We start from the raw sequence: 20,491 nt of genomic DNA, 5'->3' as shown, positions 1-20,491 counted from the left end.
AACTGACTTTCTAATATTAAGTTAATAGTATTATTTTCCATTATATCTACAACCATGCAGGTTAACTAAGAAAGTTTCGTTCTATGTGAGAGCTTTTCCTATAGTCAGGGGGTCCATGCTTTAGGTTTCTCTCAATTGGCCAAGTCAGAGATAGCATTTGCATGATTCAAACCTGAATTCAAATAACATTCTTTAAGAAAGTTGCCATATATAAACAGACGAAATCGGGAACATCTTTAAATGTTTTCTTCTATGCAGTAATAAAAAGAAAGAAAAAAATAATGAGACTCCCCTAAAAAATGTATGTTAAAAATCTTTGAAATAAAAAGTGGTTGTAAGGTGTGCAATTTAGCTAAGGTAGCCTATGATTTATTTAAAATTAGCAGCAAAAATCAAGTTGCAAGATACTAAAACAAAACACTTTACAGAATTATAACAGAAAATTGTCTAAGACTTATGCTAAACCCTGTTTCACTGGAAGATGTTTTATAAGTCCTAAAGAAGAAATAAGAGAGAAATACTCCCCAAGTGACAATGGCTAGCCCTGGAAATAATAGATGTAGAAGAATCCACAAAGACACCTTTTATCTATGGCCCATTTATAACAGTGAATAAATGCTTCATATTCCAGCTTGCCAAGAAGTCTTCACGAGGCTACCAAGTCCTACACAGATGTGTAGGTAGACAGTAAGCAGACCAATTCCTTTCCTGGTCTTCCTCCACAAGGGGCCCCTCATGACACCCTGAACCATACACAACCCTGGCAAGGACTTCACATCCAGAGCCAAGCAGAGACAAGGTATTGAGGAAGAGGGCATGTTGTATACTCACAAAATTTTCTTTCTTTTTCTCTGTGTCATATAAAGATGCCTTCACACTTTACTCAGAACCTCTCTCTCCTACATTAACACAGAACCCCATTCCAGCAGAAGAAGAAAAATTAAATCTAGTCCTAACAACTGTGGATTTAAGAGTTGTCAGAGAAAGTGCAATTTAGGGAACCCATCTACAAAAAGTTACACTGAGAAGCTATAAATTGTTAGGGGAAAAGGGTCTCAAAGAGACAGTGACTTCAAGCCCAAATGCTACTACTTATTAGCCATGTGACTTTGGGCAAATCATTTATTTAAGCAGATTCTCAAGTTTCTTCATCTGTAAAATGAGATTATTACCAATCTTAAGGTATTAAAATGCTTTAAACATCCTATACAAACAAAAACATTTTCATTTGGAAATTAAATTTGTGCTAAAAAAGTGCCTTTTTATTATAAGAGAAGGTAATATTTTTTAAAAAAGCTGAATAATTAGTAACATCTACATGTACTCTAAAGCTCTAGTATACGAAGTAGACACAATTATAAGACGTAAGAGCACTGGTTGTTAATACCTGATGGGCCAGCTCATGAGCAATGATTTTAGTGACCAGTTTTCTATCTGTCACCGAAGAAGTATTATTGTCATACAGAAGAGTCTCTTCTCGGAAGGTTATCAAACCCCAATTTTCCATTGCTCCTGCTTCAAAATCAGGAATGGCCACCAAATCTAGAGATAACAGGGGAAAAAGTTATAACTTTCCTCATATAAGGCACACCCCCTAATTAAAACAAAATATGTTATTCATTGGCTTATCATGGTGAAGACAGTGAGTTATTTTTATACTCCTTAGAAAGTGGAACCATCCTTATTCCTTTTTTTTTTTTTTTTTGGTACAGGGATTGAATTCAGGGATACTCAACTACTGAGCCACATCCCTAGCCCTATTTTGTATTTTATTTAGAGACAGGGTCTCACTGAGTTGGCTCAGTGCCTCACCCTTGCTGAGGCTGACTCTGAACTCCTGATCCTCCTGCTTCAGACTCCGGAGCCACTGGGATTACAGGCATGCACCATCCTTATTCTTGCTCTCCATACTCCTTAACTAGTTGTCAGCTGAGAAAGATTTGACCTCCTTTCAGGTGACTCACTGTCCCTTACCAAAGGAAAAAAAATGCCTCCACAACCAATCAGCTTTCTAGAGCAAGAGGAACAAAATTCAGGGCCCATCCATATTGAGCTCTCTAGGAACAGCTCTACATTGAAGAGTACTAAAGTTCTCTTGCTCTCCTGATTTCCCATTATGCAGTTTTTGTTATTTGAATTACAAAATTTCTTGGAAGTCAGTCAAATTTCAGACTAAGCCCTTAAGCTAATCGCACTTACATAGTACCTTTGCGACAGCCCCATAACTTATAAGTGTTTTAAGCTCCAAGTTATTTTATTCATAGAATGTAAATAATTTAATAATTACAATTTTTAAAGCATTAACAATGTTTCTGGGCTTTTTAAAGTAACTTTAGTAAAAACTATCTCTAAAAAACATTTACAATACAAATCTTTATTACAATTGCAGTAAAAATCAGAAGTGTGGTGATTCTTACCCAATTTTTTAAGTGGATATTGAATTTCAAAATAGTTTTGATAAAACTCAAGAAGCTTCACAGATGTTTCCAAGGCATGGTGAACTTGACCAATCTTTTCTGGCACAGTGTATATCGAAACCTAAAGGGAAACATTATATGTGATATAAGGAGAGATACAATTAAAATGCCACAATATTCAGGTGAGCACTGTCAGGACTGGCATACCTAAGAAATACACAGTTGTATGAGATATTTTAGGACAGAAACTCTTGCTTACAATTCTTTTAGTCCCCATAGAGTTTAGTAAGTTCCTTCCATATATACAACAATGTTCAAAAAATACCTTACTAATTCCTTTTCTTTTTGAAACTATCATAACATCCCAAGTAAATTAGGTTTGGTCATTTTATAGCAGTTTATAAGCACTTGCCCATTAAATTTTTTGATATTTGTCTTCTCCCATTACTTGCAGTTCTTTCTTTACTTACAAACTATGAAGAGCCTTAGATTTCAGTTTCATTTACATTCACATTATATGTATTTAACTTTTATCTTTTCAGCGCCTATCATAGAGACTGACATCTAGCAAGCACTAAATACAGAGGAGTCACATATTGCTAGTAGAGTTAACTCTCAAGTTTACATACAAAATAAAAATGGCAGATTTATTGAAATTATATTGTAGAAAACGGATTATAAATAAAAATATTCTCTTTCAAAAGTATGGCCACAATTTTTCTTTCAGTCTGGGACAACTTATTCTTTGCTTTTTTTCATTCGGGGCTTGTTTTTATGTCCCATTTTTTATATTTATATATAAATCATGTGAAACACATTTTGATGGCACACAGTAAGTGAAAACAACTAAGAGAATAACAGTTCATGTGTCTCATTGCCCATTCACTGCAGGACATGTAATAAGTGGGAAAGAAGACAGAATCACCTGTATTATTTAAATGGGTATTTTCTCTTTTAAGGGTTAAATGCTAAGTTAAATACATACGATGTGACTGTACATGAAACTGAAATCTGATGAAAGGGTTCATTTATTCCCATTTCCGGAATAAAATGATCATAAAAAGAAGGTACTTCGGTATTTTCTCTTCCTTTCTACTTCTTTTTCTTTTCCTTAAAAGAACATACCTAAGAGTTCTTACTAGAAACAAATCATCTAATCATTATAATTATTATCAAGCTTAATCTAAGAACAACAGAAGCAGTAAAAAATAAACAAAGGGGCCAGGGTTATGGCTCAGCAGTAGAGTGCTCACCTAGCACGTGTGAGGTTCTGGGTTTGATCCTCAACACTACATATAAATAAATAAAATAAAGATATTGTGTCCACCTATAACTAAAAACAAAATTTTAAAAATAAAATAAAAAATAAACAGAGCAATCTATCTTAGCAAAGAAAGTCTTGAATAGCATTCTTGCCTTTGTAAGAGAATTCTAAACATTGTTGAATGGGGGCTGAGGGTGTGGCTCTGTGGCAGAGAGAGGTTTAGCATGCCTGAGATTTAGTGTTGCTCCCCAACACATAAACCCCCACCCCCCCAAAAAAATTGTTAAATGGAAATCAACTGACACTCAGGTCTCAAGACTTACAAGTTAAAACTTCTTGCCCAACATCTTACAAGGACCTTATGGGAGATTTCTAAAAACACAACTATAAATATTCTTGATCAGCTCCCAAAGAAAAGGATTGAGGAATAAAAGATTTGTTAGGTTCAATTTATCAGTTTTTTAAATTATTAAAAATGAACATTAGTTAACAAAAGCAAAAGCACAATCAAGTTTCAGCCCCACCCTCCACCAAAACAATACTATGGACTGCAAGTTGTATAGGGACAGAAAATATTAGAGGTTTCATACTAAATTTTCTGAAAAATGCTGACTTTCCCAAACAAATAACTGAACAACAAAAAAGCATACATTCCTAAAATAAACAAACAGAAATAAGTCCATTCAAAATGATTGATTAGATGGAAAAGAATAATATGAATTGTGCATAATGTCCCAGGCTGGTGGAAAGACACTTGAGGTAGAAATGTTTTTTGAGGAAATTTTGAACAGAGTCATATTTCTATGAATATTAAAATTCTAACCACATGGATAAAACAGTTGAAGATTCTTTTAAATGTGGACAGACACCACATGGGACTAATCATGATTAAGTTTTGCTTCTAGCAATTAGACCTGTGTACAATAAAAATGAAGGCAGGCAGTGCAGTGGCAAAAAACAAAACAAAAACCTCAAGACAAACAAATAAAACAGTACATTTACAACTGGCCTAGAATTTTACAGGTAATTCTGGCATTCTTAAAGGCAGGGAGAGATTTAAGGAATGAAGAATGAACAGAAATAACAAATATTCTTTTTCAAGCCTCTGACACAGTCTTTATTATTACAGGTCACATGTAATAATCTACAGTCAACCGTGACTTTTTAGTTGCTTGGTAAGATTCACATTAATAAGAAAATCCCTATTGCCTTAATCCTTGACCTTGTTAAATTGAACTCGTGTCAAATATTATAAAATAGAAGGCAGTCTAAAGATTACAACATTTTAGCATAACAAAAATCCTTTGCTACACTCCAAGTTTTGAATAGTTCTGGTCACCATGTCTACATTTGTTATTCATGTAATTTGGTATAAGACACAGCATAGCTATTGGATAGTAAAATTTTGACTATAACTTGATATGTCATCTCAGGTCAATCTAACCTCTATGATTTCCTCATCAGTCACATGGATCTAATGCTTCATCCTCAGTCAACATATAAAATTAAAAAAAAAAAAGTTTATAAACAAGTGCCCACAATTAACATACAGAATTATTCCACATGTTACATTCTTCCATATTTCCTAAAAAACAGAATAAATTAATAAAATTATTGTTTATTTGTATAATGTTAATTTTTAAAAAACACATTTACTACTGGGTAGCACTAAAAATGAGAATATTTATATCTCATGCAAAAGATTTTACATATGATAAAAATAAAATGTACACTATATATATTATATCTATAATAAATGGTTGTGTGTCTGTGTGTGTGTGTATGTGTGTGTGTAATATTAGAATTGTAAAAGGTGATGTTCAGAGGATTAGAATGTAGTCTTCTTAAGGGTTCAAAGTTATTAAAGTGTATAAGAGGGATTTTAATCCAGGAAGATTCCAGGGTTCATATTTAACCACCATGTTTCTTCCTATTCCAAGCAAAAGGAAAAAAAAATCCAACTTATACCTTATATTCTTCTCTCTCAATCTCTTTCTTTCTACACACACACACACACACACACACAAATGAGGCATATATGTGTGTTATGAATAATTTATCTTGGCTGTATGGGAGAATTAACATTGGAGCAACTGGAAAGATAATTGAGCTTTGTAAGGGCAGCCTTGAATATCAGAATATCAGAATGATGAATTTGAATGTCATCCTACAGGTAGTAAGAAGCCAACATAGAAGATGAAAGACGAGGCAAGAATGGAAGTAGGGAAGGAGGGAGGGAAATGGGGGACTTTAAAAGAGCCCTTTATTCTTCTTTATTTATTTTATGTGAAAATATTCGCTTTATTAGGTCTCTGCTATAAAATTAGAGTATGAAAATATAATCAAATAATCATTTAAAAATGGGTATCAATGACAAAGAAAAACAGAATTACTTTACTAGAATGAATTTTGACAAAATGTAGATAAATCAGACCCTTAAAAATCTTACTCATTTTCTATGAATAAACTCAATCAGGATTTGCTTTTCTTCTTTCATTCTTTCTTTTTAAAATGTTTTTATTAGTGCATTATAGTTACACATAATAACACAGCTCATTTTGAAAAAATTGAATATGGAATATAACTTGTTTCACTTCAGACCCCAGTACTTCCTCTTTCCCTCTCCTCCTCAACTATTTATTTATAGTTCTTTTTAAATTAGAGCTTTATAGATATACATAAAGGTGAAATTCACTGTGGTATTTTCATAGATGTACATAGCATAGTTTGGTCAATTTCATTCTGCAGTTCCTCCCTTTTCCCATCTATCCTTCTCCCTTAGTCCCCTTCCTGTGCTCCACTGATCCCCCTTCTATTTTCATGAGATTTTCTACCCTTGCCTTTCCCCCCTTATTTTGGTTTAACTTCCACATGTGAGAGAAAACATTCAACCCTTGACTTTTGGGGTCTGGCTTATTTCACTTAGAATGATATTCTCCAGTTCCATCCATTTACCAGAAATGCCATAATCTCATTTATGGCTGTTGATGGTACCTGGGCTGGTTCCATAATTTGGTTACTGTGAATTGCACTGTTATAAACACTGATGTGCCTGTATCACTAAAATATGCTGATTTTAGACCTTATGAAGAAATACCAAGGAGTGGGATAACTGGGCCATATCCATTCCTAGTTTCTGGGGGACTCTCCATATTGCTTTCCAGAGTGGTTGTACTAATTTGCAGTTCCACCAACAATGTATGAGTGTATCTTTCCCGCCCCCCATCCTTGCCTGCATTTATTATTTTTTGTATTCTTAATGATTGCTATTATAACGAGTAGGAGGTGTTTTTTTGTTTTGTTTTTTGTTTTTATCTTGGGGCTGAGCCCCACTGACCAATAAATACCTGGATCCCAGGGTTTGTTTTTTTTTTAAAAAAAACAGCATCTGTCTAATCATTTCAATCTATGCAATATGGTAGCCACAGGAACACTACTATAATACTTGAAATGTGGCAAATAAAACTGAGAAAATGGATTTTAAATTTATTTAATTTACATCTAAATAATTATATAAGCCTAGTGACCACTATATTGTACAGTTCTAGAAACTTTAGTAATGATGTTTTACTAGATTTCTCTTATAAATGAAGAAACTTGAAAATTATTTACTTTCAGTTATTAAACCAATAGTAGAATTAATAATAAGTAAAACAATATTTGTGGTATAAAATGTCTGAGCATGATCTAAAAGCTTGCTTCTCTTCATAAGACCATCACAAGCAATCAATAAAACCAGAATTCCTCTTAACCCACTCTGAAACAGGCTTTCGGACAATTACCACATCAACATACCAGGGTTCCATTTACATCCTGACTCAGGTTCTTCATCTCTCCCACAATGAAAGCAACCAGGTAAGTACTCATCTTCATACTCTCACAAAACTCATCCTGAACAAGTCCATCTTCCATAAGGACTGACGACTTCTACAGGCAAAGAGAAAAGATGACAGCTCTGTAACTGCAGGAATGAATTACAATGACAAAGACACTGAGAAACTGAACATTCATATAGGAAATAAAAAGTGAAGATACTAGCATATTTTAATCTCAGCATGAGTTTCCAGACAGAGCATCGCCCTTAGTCTCAGTTTGTTCTACCATCCTTCGTAGTGAGAACATACTGAGTACAGCAAAATCCATGAATTTTTAGCTCCAAAATGGCTTTAAATAAATATAAGTAGTTGTTTCTCATCTTTAAAACTTCATTAAAACACAAATCTTTCTATACAACCTAGGAGGGTTCCACTTTACTGCTATGAATACATCCATAGAAGCAGAAACTACATCTGGGATATCCCTCGGATGATGTAAAAGGCTTTGTAGAGTGCCATGTTGAATACTCCTATGAAGACTTAGTGGGCTGGAAGATGATAAGTCACAAATCCTGCAACTGCAGGATTTCCCAACCATGATACTAAGCAAGTTGGCATCCACCTTTTACAGAAAAAGACTAAGGTGAGGAGTATGGCTCGAAGTGGAGCTGTTGGAGTACAGTCTTAGTTAAGTACAGACCATGTTGGCTGCTGCCTAGAGGGGTGGGCTCCATGACTTGCTGGGTATGGCTGCTCCTCCCCACTAGCCACATGGGTTCCAGGAGGCTTCTATCAGGCCGCACACAGTCCCTCAGGTGTCTGAGACAACCAATGACCTCATGGGTTCTATTTAGAACTACTCTAATTGATTTCACCCCGCTGCTTCAAGAAAGAGGCTCCTATTCTTGTTGTTGACCTCCAAATTACAAGGACGTCATTTTTTTCTTTACTAGTAAAATTATAAGAACAATTGTGATTAAATAAAATCAAATAACACTGTTTTGAATAGCAAATTCACTGTCTCTGATCTTGTACTACTTCACACTATTAATACCAGCACAACTTCAGTACACTTTGCATTTCCTACACCTATTTTCTAGGTTCAGCAAATCTTTCTCTTTCAAGTGCTCCACAGGCTGACTTCCCAACTGATTCCAACTAATATCTATATTCAAACTTATTTAAGTATTTTAAGTAATTCAAGTGTGTTTAGAGAAAGAGAGCAAAAATTTTTCATTCAAGGAACACACAGTACCTTAGGCATATTTGATAAAGCAGTGTATTGCTCATCCCTTATGATCCTGATGATAAATGTGGCCTTAAACACTGGTTCATCAAAGCAAGGAAAAGCAGATCTTGCTGCCAGGGGTTCAAACTGAGTTGCTGCAAAGTACCTAAAAAAATGCAAATTCAATCCAAAAGTTATTGACCACCTACTATACAAAGGCATCCTGCCAAGTACTAGGGGTGTTAAGATAAATATGGTACAATCCAGTCCCTAAAGGACCCATAATCAACTAGGAGAGGCAGAGGTTTATACAATACACAGAGGCATATCAAGTTGTAAATCATGTCCTGGCAGTAAAAACAAAGCAGTGGGACAAGGGGTAGGAAACAAATTCTGACTAGTGGCTAAAGACACTCTAAGGAAACTGGTACAAAGTCTGAAGAGGGCCTTAAAACATGGATATTTGAGCAGGCAGAAAATGGAAGAGAGTAGACTCAAGGAAGAATGGGCAGCACAAGGAAAGAGAGCAGGTATGTCCATGGACTAGGGCAGCTGCTGAGTGTAGTTAGAAATGAAGCCAGGAAGGTAGGCTGCAGCTGGCCATGGAGGTCTTGGACAGGTGTCTGATGGAAGATCAATATGAAGGGTTGTCATTAATTGCCACTAATCTTTTGTACAGACTTTGGCTTCACCAAACTAAACTTCAAGTTCACAGGTTACATCCTGATCAAGACTGAAAAATCTAGCTGCCCTGTAGTATTATGGTTTCCTTTACTCTCAGACGTGAATCAAAAATTTCCTCCCTCCCACACAGTAGCAACTATTAAGGCTATGACGCATATAAAGTCCTCAATTATAGGCTGGGAAGAAAGTATAAAAAGACACAGGGGGTAAAATGCAGATTTCCAATTAGGTAGAGAAATAAAGCAAATCTCCATTTGGGAGATTATCCAAACGGCCGTAAAACAATCAGGGCAAGTATGCCCCTGTGGTGCATTCCCAGGCCATAAGGCATATGTACAGCCACTGTGTAGCAACCTTTCTTGTTTGGGGTTTAGTTTTCACTGTCAGATGATAAGTAAAAAAGGAACAGTGTGGAAAGTGGAGTCTGAAGACCCAAACTCTACAATTTCCCAGCTATGTAACTTTGGGCAAATCAGTGACAGGATTCCCTTCCAAACACCCAAGGTATTTGAGAAAATTACATAAGACTAATCATAATAAAAACTATTTATATGCCACAAAGTCCTATATTAATATTTATTAAAAATACTAGATCACCACAATTCTTCTTCCACACTTAAAATTACTGTATTTTTTTCTTGGTAAGTGTGTGCCCAAATGACTGTTTCTAATTGGGTAAGCTGCAAAAAAGATAGCAATCAACATATGTGAAACAATATAAACACATCAGCGTTCTAACATTCCATTTCTTTACCCTGCCCCCAATGTTCTTACCTAGTTAACAGAAGGACCACAAGGGACCAGGGAATAAAGTTTTATGTTATCTCTACTACTATTTAGACAAGAGCCTACTTATAGATTAAAATTAAATCATAACACTCTAAGACAAATAAAACCTTAGATTACTATTAAAAGAGATGGAATAATAACTATCTCATACAAAAGTCTCTTTGAGAAAGCTGCTTCTTGATGATATTATAATCTTTTCTATGTAGGCTGAATACTTTGAAGCACATTCTTTTATTGGTGAGTATGTTTGCTTTCAGAAAGTTAGTTTCAGAGCTTCCTCAAGTAATGCTCAAGACAATTAACAAATTAGGTGGTGGTCAGATAAGAGAGTTCTAAGTACTAGGGATAACAATGTGCAAAGGAGGTGTATACTAGGGAAGCAATATATCACAGTGGCTAAGAATGTCCCTCTGTCATTCAAATGACATTGGTTTTTAGTTCCCACTCTGCCATCTGCTAGTCATAGATGACAAATGAGTTGCTTTATGTGCCTCATTTTCTTCAGTTATACAATGAATATGTTAATATCTACTTCTTAGTGGGGTTGAAAGGATAAGAGGATAAGGGGATAATGCAACAGTTTCTGCACTTCAGCTCCCAGTAAATATTGGCTTTTATTTCATTGGATTTTCAGGAAAGTGCACAGGAAGTTTAATATAGCAGGTAAGAGCTGTGAGGAAAACAAGGGCCAGAAATGAAAGGCCTTGAACTAAACCACTTTAGAAATGAGGAACTGCTGAAGGATTATAAGCCAAAGATCAGGATGGTCATCTAAACTTATAGAAACAAATACAGAAATATGAGTAAGCATAGGAACAAATCAACATCAGTATGAAAAAATGGGGGTTGTGGGGAAGATTATAGTAATATTACAGATCAGGAGATCTGTTAAGAGGATGCTTCAAGAGTTCAAGAAAAAGACTGAAGGATGAAGAAACGAACAAAAGAACTTCCATCTTAAATTTGTCTGCTAGTTCTTTTACGATCATTTTGTCACCTAGAATCTTAAGTCTGTCATCAACAATTTCTGTTTAACTGCAAGGTTACTACTCACTGTCCCCTACTTAGGGCACACAGGTAGTTTCCTTACCACACATAGTGGCCATACATGGTGTTACATACGTGCTGATTTTCTAATCAAGGAATATATATCTTAATTACTTTATCTACTAGTTTAAATATTTTTTTCTAATTATACCTCAAAAAGAAGAAAGTATAAAAACTTTTCCAGTAGAACTAAGCATAATCAAAAGTGAAAGAAAAAGAAAAACTGCTCAGAATTATAAGTAAAATGTATAAATAATAAAATATTAAAAGGTATAAATAATCTTCTAAACTTGTACCTTTACCAAGATATCATGTAGGGCCTTCATTACTCTAACAGGTATGTTAATGAACCTACATTTTTATAATAGTGGTTTCAGAGCTTCCTCAAGTAATGCTCAAAACAATTAACAAATTAGGTGGTGGTCAGGTAAGAGAATTCTAAGCGCTAGGGATAACAATGTACAAAGGAGGTGTAAACTAGGGAAGCAATGTATCACAGTGGCTAATTTATTTTAAGACTTTAAAATACTATTTTAATACTGTATTTTTTAATTTTGAGAAACCATGTTCCATTTTTCCAGCATGTTCTACATGGATTTGTTTATCATTGGATTTTCAGGAAAGTGCACTTGAAGTTCAATACAACCAGTCCATGGTAAGAGTCAATAGTCATACCCAAAATCACCTTACTCTGCTACACAACATTCATGCTTCCCATCATACAGTAATAGGCCCAAGGACTCTGAGGCAATGATCTAATCAGATGAGATAGTTAGGGGCTTGCACACTAAGTCATTCTTTTTATGTACATCCTATATTTCTTAGGGATGATGATGACTATAAAAAGGGGACTAAAATCAAGAACTCCAAACTGCCACTTCAATTATAAATTTTTGTTCAATGTCAAATATATGAATTGAAATGTAGCAACAGAATTGTCATTTATTTTAAAAGTATTATATATAAAGCTGTGAAAGTGGGCACGCCTATAGTCCCAGTGGCTTGGGAGTCTGGGACAGGAGGATTGCAAGTTCAAAGTCATCCTCAGCAAAAACAAGGTGCTAAACAACTCAGTAAGACCCTTTTCCTAAATAAAATACAAAATATGGCTGGGAATGTAGCTCAGTGGTCAAATGCCCCTGAGTTCAATCCCTGGTACCCTCCTCTCCCAAAAAAGTATTATATAGAAAGAAAAACTAAAATTACTTACTGAAGAGAAGTACAGATACTGCTTTGCCTGTTTCCTCATTTGAGAAGGATCAAAAAGTTTTCTTAAGATAGGTTCAAAATATTCATTTCTAACTATTTCTCATAATACATCAAGGAACATTAGCCAAATTGCCTACATCAGTAATTCATATACTGGTACACAAAGTAATAGAGAGAATGCTCCAATTGCATTGAGCAGATATGACAAAGACTTTGTGCACATAAGAGAACTGACATAACCATTTATGAATAACCTATATACAGTGTGAAATCTATCTTTTTGGAAATTCCAGCTATACGCTATGAATTAAAGGGAGAAATATATCATCCAAATAAGTAGCTGAATACTTTTATGTTTTGTCTCCTAAACTTTTAAAAAATTTCCATCAGAATCCAATAGTCAAACCAGAATTTTCTTTAAAAAGTAAACCAGTAAAGATAAGGGTACTAAAAATTGCATATATAAGCATACCATGCTTTGTGTCCTCTTTCTCCATCTGACTAAGCATGTCCTAAAAATTCTGCACATAGGTCTTAAAGAATAATCCATTTTCCTCTTTATTCTGCTTCCTATAGAGACTTCATAGGGTGATAGAAAATTAGAATCATAGAATAAGTAAACCAGTAAAAGCTGAAGATAACTTAAGGTTTATGATACAGAATATAACTGACAAAAACTTTATCCATCCCCTTCCATCAGCAAACTCCTACCCCGCACCCCACGATGATATATGCTCAAAGCTTTGCCAAAGAGTAATGGTATATTTTCCCAAACCACCATTCTATTGGGCACCTAACTTCTTAAATTAAAAAAAAAATTTCAGTTAATAGGTCTGTTGTGGAAAAGGGATCCATATTGCTGAAGTCATCATACAGCATAGAAAAGGCTACATACTTTTTCTCATTGCTTTCATCTGTATAGTTGACACCATAAAACCCATAATAAGAACTAGACATATTTGCCGAATATTCTATCTTCATGGTATAATTGTGTCCTGCTAGAAGGGCTTCAGGGGCAACAATGGCAATTTGCTCATGATATGGATATTCCAGGATTTCAACTTCTTTTTCTTGACTTGAAAGTGCTGACATTAAAGTCACTCTTGAAATATTATGACCTGTGCTGTGAAGAATGATATTCCATGTGGTCTGAAGAGCCAGAACTGAAATTGTCACAGAACCCCTGAAAGTCATTGAGGTTAGGTTTGGGTGTAGGTGAAGTTCATAGCGCTGTGGCATAATGGCAGTGGGAAGCCTAATTTGTGCCCATGGAAATAACTTCCCATTTGTTGCAACTGGCTGAATTAGTTCCATTGACTGATTTTTTTTATGGCAGCCTTCTTTGGTAAAGGTACATCTAGGTAGTAGGTAAATCACCATGATTACAGAGACAGCAACCACAATGACAAAAACACAGACCACCAAGGTCCTTGCAGAGGGTACTGAACAGGCCCCATCTGGACTCTGCCTATAGCCAGCTGCACTGTTCCGAAGGCCTGAGCTTCTGTTCATGAAGGACATGCCCAGTAGTTTTGCAGATGACTCATAATCCTCTTCATCCTCGTCCATCTCATGTTCTCCAAGACCTCGCACCAGCAGTCGGGAACCCCGGGGCTCATATTCCACCTCATCAGGCTCTAGAGGATGTAAACAAGGTTCTTTGGCTAAGTCCACCACATCTGGCTCTTCCTCAAACATGCTATTTTCAATCATATTCCTGGGGAGCTGAAGTCGATCTAAAAATCCAAACATAAGGACAGGCATAGAGTTAAGGAACAAAGTTTATAGTATGATGTTTTTTAGCAAAAACATATTTAATGTAAGATATTTTTAACTTACTAAGACTTATTTCTATTTCAGAGCTACTGAATTAAATAAGATGCTTGTGACCTCCTTGAGTCATTAATTAAAAACCCACACATAAATAAAACATTCCACAGTATAAAGCAAATAAATAAATAGGCTAAAATTAAAAAAATACAGCTGAGATTACAGATTAATTTTCTTCATATATTCCTACCCAACAACCTGGGCCCCTGTTCCAGGCTTTAGAGTGGCTGCTTTGGCCTGCCTGGTTGTGTCTATCCCCACAGGGCCAGGAGTCAACAGGATCAAAGGGATGTACCCACCTACAGTCCATGCCCTTCTTCTGGGGTTTGAACCACCTTGACCCCAGAATTCCTGCCCCCAAAACCTTGAGTCTCCTTTCAAGGTCTTTGTTGCTCTCTTCCCTCCCTGAGTTTCATTCCTCCTGGGGAGTAACACAAACTGGTCACCCTATTTCTAGGCTCCAGTGGTGAACAGGATGGACTATTGTCCTCTGCCCCCCAGAAGAGGGCTATTCTTGTCCCATACCAAACTGAAAATAGCAAGTTATATGGAAAATTTCCATAAGCAAGAAGTAATAAAAATTATATGACAAAAATCTCTAAATATCACACCATGAGTATTAGTGAGTCTTGGGGTAGGAAAGTAGTGGAAGCTTTCAAAAACTACAAAGAACCATCTCTCCAATTTGCCAAGAATCACTGAGAAAAGTGATACCCTTCAAAAAGAAAAAGGGTAAATAATCATCATATATCAATACTTTTTAGGATTAGACCATTCACTGTACTTTATTTTAAAATCATAAAATTTCAGCTTTTAAGAAGTTATCAAATTGAATCATCCTTTCCCTACAAAGCACTTACACATATCATTTCTAGGACTAACAACAATTATATGAACTGGCAAGCATTCTATTTCAGACATGAGAAAACAGAGAACAGAAATGGGTTGATTTATTTTCATAGCTATATAGTGATTTAGTCATAATACTAATATTTGAGCCCAAGTTTAAAACTTATGATTTCAAATTTTATTATAATGCATCCTGCTACTCAATTCAATAAAAGGTGACAACTTAGTAACTAAACAAGGTCAACTCGTATTTAATGAAATGAAGTACTGATAAATATCAGGGTAAAATTTTGCTACTTAGAGCATGATATACAGACCAGCAGCAGCCACATCATATTTTACCTTGTTAAGAAAAGCACATTCTCACATCCCCTCCCTGGATGTTGCCAGTACATGCTAACCTTCATGCATCTTTTTTCCTCTGCTCCTTCTGCCTAAATATTATTTCTCCTTACTACCCCAGTTCACCTAGTGAACACCTATTATTGCATAACTCAGCTTACCTTGCTAGAATATAAATGAAGTTATTGTCTATTTTCCCTTTTTCTTTATTACCTTTCAAAAACAAATTTTCTTTTCCTTTTTACCTTATCCATTTCTGCTTTGGGGAGTATCACTGAGAGTGCCTTTTCTTATCTCTTCTCCATCATGAACTTTGTAAAGGAAATACTATTTTAAAGTTTTCTTTGAAAAAAATTTAATCATTTTCTAGCTGTGGATTTGTGCCATATCCTGTGAATGGTCTAAAAATGGAAGGGGGTTACAACACCCCGCTTTTGAGAATAAACTTCTAAGCTTCCAACAATTTTCAGCTTCTTATGACAAAGTTTATTTTGTTTGATAATTTAGTTGATTTGGGGTCATTTACTTAATTAATAGAGCAAATAACTGTTATACTTAAATCCTTTATTAAAAGTTTTTTAATGAACTCTTACTGTTTAGAAATGTTCTATGGTAGTTTTTTAGTACCTGGCACAGTGCTATAATTTAGCTGCTTATTTTGTTATTAAAAAAAAAAAGGTCTAGGAGCCCTTTAACTTTTTGCCTAATGTGTGACGATTATGCTCCCTTATGCATCTCTCTACGTGCTTTCTTCTGTATCAGAACTCAATTTGTCTCCTTTGTGAAGAGAGAAGTAAACAGGTGACTAGTGGTGGGAGGCAGAATGATTACAGAGAAATGATTCATTCTATGAGCATCATAAGTTCATTTTACTTTTTTTTCACTCTAATCATAAGAGACCAAGATTCACTTTACCAATTGGGTGTGAGTACACACCTATAGTCCTAGATACTCAGAAGCTGAGGTGGAAGGATCACTTGAGACTAGGAGTTCAACACCAGCTTGGGCAACATAGTGAGACTCCTTTAAAAAAAAAAAAAAGAAAAGAGAAAGAAAGAAAAAGTTTACTTTCCCTTTTAAATTACCACTAAAGTTTACTTCAACCCCTTAAAATTTCTGTGGGAGACTTCTACTTCCAATATGACAGAGTAATTTTTTCTAGATTATTTTTTCTTTCATAAATATTAAACTAGACAAAATGATGCAACTGTTTCACATACTGTAGAAGGCAAAATAAAATGTGACTTCAGAGAGAAGGAAAAGGTGAGCCCACAATCACTCTGATTCTCTGCCTTCAGTCACTATGTAGCATGACAAGCTGAAGTCCAAGTACAGCACAGACAAGGGCACTGGGGAGAAGGAAGCTATGCAGAGAGGCCAGAGAGGTTTACAAGATTTCCTGAGAGTCCTCAGCCAAATGTAGGAGGAATACAAGTAAGTGGCTCCAATAAGGTTAAAATGATAAAGAAATACTGGAGGTCAAAGCAGTATAAGGAAACGTTGGCAGTCCAACTTAGCCAGAGGGAAAAGAACTCATTAACACCTTGGGCTTCACCTTGAAATGGCCCTCAACTTAGGAGCAAAAGTCACACCCTCACATAAAGCCTACTGTACACCAATATTATGAAAGCCTAAAAACCAAGCTCTAATGATATCCACATTGAAAGAAGAATCTGAGGATGACTCTTGTTAAGTGAAAGGGGCCTGAGAATTACCTTGGGCTTTCCACAGATCTGTCCTAACAAAATTTAAAACTAAACCTATAGAAGGTGATCAGACAGTAACAAAGTTGCTGACTAAAATAAAAACATATATGTGTGTGTGTGTGTGTGTGTGTGTGTGTGTTTAACACAGCATCTCTACAGTATATCATCAGTACAGTCCAATAAGTAATTTAAAAATTACTAGACATTCAGAGAAATAAGAAAATGTGGCTTGTAAGCAAAAAGATCTCATTAGAAATTAAGATGGCCCAAATATTACATTGAGCAAAATCATTAGCACAACTATTATGGCCCAAAGAATATTATATATTATATATAATATAATACAAGTATATCTATATTATAAATATGGCCCGGGGTGGGGGGAACATTTTTAAAGAAGAATATGTGACTAGATAGGAATTGTCAGGAGAAGAATTGAGACTATAAAAAAAAAAAAAAAAAGAGGGCTGGGTCTGGTGGCACATGCCTGTAACTCCAGTGGCTTGGGAGGCTGAGGCAGGAGGATCACGAGTTCAAAGCCAGCCTCAGAAAAAGCAAGGCTCTAAGCAACTTTGTGAGATGCTGTCTCTAAATAAAATCCAAAAAAAATAGGGCTGGGGATATGGTTCAGTCATTGAGTGTCCCTGAGTTCAATCATGGTATCCACGCACCCCCCCCCCAAAAAAAAAATAACAAGAGGAGACTAGGGATGTAGCTCAGTGGTAGAATACTTGCCAAGCATGCATGAAACCTGAGGTTCAATCCCCAGTAATTTAAAAAAAAAAAAGGTGGGGGATTAAAATTGTAGGAATGAATAGTTGAATAACTCAAATGAAAACAAACAAACACACACACACACACTGAATGAACCTAACTGTAGGTGGAAGTATCACTGCAGACTAGAGATAGAAGGGGAAAAAAAATACTTCACGCATTTGACAGAGCATTAGAAATTACCAATTTGACAAACAAATGGTTAAAGAAAGAAAAATATGGCATCACATAGTTGTGAAACAATATCAGATAATCTAATATATATATAATGGGAGCCCCATAAATAGTTTGATGTTGAAAAAAAATCTCTAAAAAATAGCTAAAAATTTCTAAGTTGAACTCATTTTGTCTCATCATCCCAGATGTAGAACATCTATAAAAACTTAAATTGAGCAACAAATAAAAAAATCTGGTAACTCTGAAATCATATCTGAATATTTATTATAGTCTTAGAATTATAAACTTGGGATTCAAGGGTTAACAAAGAACACCATTTACCAGATCCAAAGGTTCAAAAACTCCAAAGAGAATAAATACAAACAAATTCATATCTAGGCATATCATGGTCAAACCGCTTAAGATCAAAGATAAAGAGAAAATCTTTAAAGAAGGCTGAAAACAATGCATACATACAAGAGTAAACAATATGAAGAACATTAACTTCTCCTCACCATAATGGGAGCCAAAAGATACAGAATGACATTTTTAAGGGGCTGGAAGAAAAATACCATCAACTGAGCATTTCAAATCAGTGAAACAGGATAGAATAAAGGTATTTTCAGATTAATTAGAGCTGACAGATTCATTTGAAGTTATCATAGCAGGATTTTTTTTTAAAGAGAGAGAGAGAGATTTTTAATATTTATTTTTTTAGTTTTTGGAGGACACAACATCTTTATTTGTATGTGGTGCTGAGGATCGAACCCGGGCTGCACGCATGCCAGGCGAGAGCGCTACCGCTTGAGCCACATCCCCAGCCCTAGAATAAAGGTATTTTCAGATTAATTAGAGCTGACAGATTTATTTGAAGTCATCATACACTACAAGGAATTATAAAGAAGGCTCCTCAGAATGAACACAGACGATACCAGATAGGAACACAGATTTCATGAAGGAAAGAAGAATACCAGAAATGATATATAAGTGTTAAAAGTAAGTGCATGTTTTGTATTCATCTTAAAAGACTATTTTTTAAAACTATATGCATAAAACCAAAAATAACATTGTAAATAGTTGATAAAATTTGGAAATAAAAAATACAAAAACAGGAACACAAAGAAGGGAGAAACTGAGTAAGAGAAATTATATTAAATCATATTTATAAATTGAAAAAGGGAAAAGACACATATTAAGTAAAAAGTAGGAGGTACAGAGCAGGAAGTAAGAAGGGTCAGACATAAAAAGTGAAGTGGTACAACAGACTACACAGAGACTTCAGTAAGTTAAGGATGTGTAGTACTAGCACTGGAGCAAACACTGAGAAAGCAATTTTTTTTAAAAAAAAATGTATAGTTAAGATTCCAATTGAGAAAATAAAATGAACACTAAAAATACCAAGGAAGCAGGATAGGAGAAACAAACAAAAACAAAAGGAGCAAATGAAAACAGTGACAAAATGATAGACTTACACACAATCATATAAATAATTTCATTAATTAAAAATAGATTAAACATTCCAACTAAATGGCAGACATTGCCAAACTGGGATAAAAAGCAAGAACCACTGTATACTATCTGGAAGAGACACAATTTTGTTTTTGTTGTTGTTGAAGTATTGGAGATTGAATCCAGGGCTTAAGTCATGCTAGGAAGAAGCTACATTCCCAGTTCAAGAGATGCATTTTAAGTTTGAAGACACAAAAAGTGTCTTTAAAAAGTAGAAGGAAGTTGTATAATGATAAAAGGAGAAATCCAACAAGATACAAATATGAAATATGTACATACCCAATGCCAATTTCAAAATTTGTAAAAAGGGGAAATGAAATTCAAGAGAAAAAACACAGTTGGAGAATTTGTAGCCTTCTCTTTGTAACTAATAGGACAAGTACACAACAAATACATAAGTCATGGAAGATATGGACTATACTATTAACCAATCTGATCTAATTGATATCTATAGAAACTTAAAGCAAACAATTATAAAACATATATACGGAACATTCACCATCATGGAATAAAACAAGATCTCAATAAACTTCAAAACACTACAGCATTATGATGATGATGATGTTGCTGTTGTTGTTTATATTAGTGGCAATGAAGGGATAAAACACAGCCTCATGCATGGTAAGCACGTGCTCTACTCTGTACGACCTACATCCCTGGCCTCTAAAATGGTCTTTTGGAGAATTTGTTCTCCAACTACATCAGAAATTATTAAAAAAAAATCAATTAGCATATTAGGCAAATAATCTCTATATCTGGAAAAAATTTTTAAAAACTTCTAAATAATCCATGAGCCAAGAAAAACCACAAGAAATTTAGAAAATATCTGAAATGAATAATTTAAAAAAATCATATTTTGAGATAAACTTACT

At 35.0% G+C, this 20,491-nt stretch overlaps 1 protein-coding gene across 2 annotated transcripts in view; it reads right to left on the bottom strand.

Moving 5' to 3' along the window:
- Positions 1-20,491, bottom strand: part of Lnpep (leucyl and cystinyl aminopeptidase) — a 90,149-nt gene that overhangs the window by 40,411 nt on the left and 29,247 nt on the right. The window contains exons 1-6 of one of the 2 annotated variants that reach the window (XM_046428913.1): positions 16,411-16,433; positions 13,349-14,189; positions 8,752-8,890; positions 7,477-7,608; positions 2,418-2,538; positions 1,388-1,542 (exon numbers count right to left, since the gene is read on the bottom strand). In XM_046428913.1, the coding sequence (XP_046284869.1) occupies positions 1,388-1,542; positions 2,418-2,538; positions 7,477-7,608; positions 8,752-8,890; positions 13,349-14,166 (1,365 nt within the window). In that variant the 5' untranslated portion in view covers positions 14,167-14,189; positions 16,411-16,433. Of the gene's footprint in view, positions 1-1,387; positions 1,543-2,417; positions 2,539-7,476; positions 7,609-8,751; positions 8,891-13,348; positions 14,190-16,410; positions 16,434-20,491 lie in introns of those variants that run through there. The other variant, XM_046428904.2, reaches the window with a different exon arrangement.

Source organism: Marmota monax, unplaced genomic scaffold, assembly GCF_021218885.2.
Source record: "Marmota monax isolate L192 unplaced genomic scaffold, Marmota_monax_Labrador192_F-V1.1 WCK01_AAM20220418_F8-fsc00018, whole genome shotgun sequence".
Lineage (NCBI taxonomy): Eukaryota > Metazoa > Chordata > Mammalia > Rodentia > Sciuridae > Marmota > Marmota monax.
This window is presented reverse-complemented; position numbering and strand designations above follow the sequence as displayed.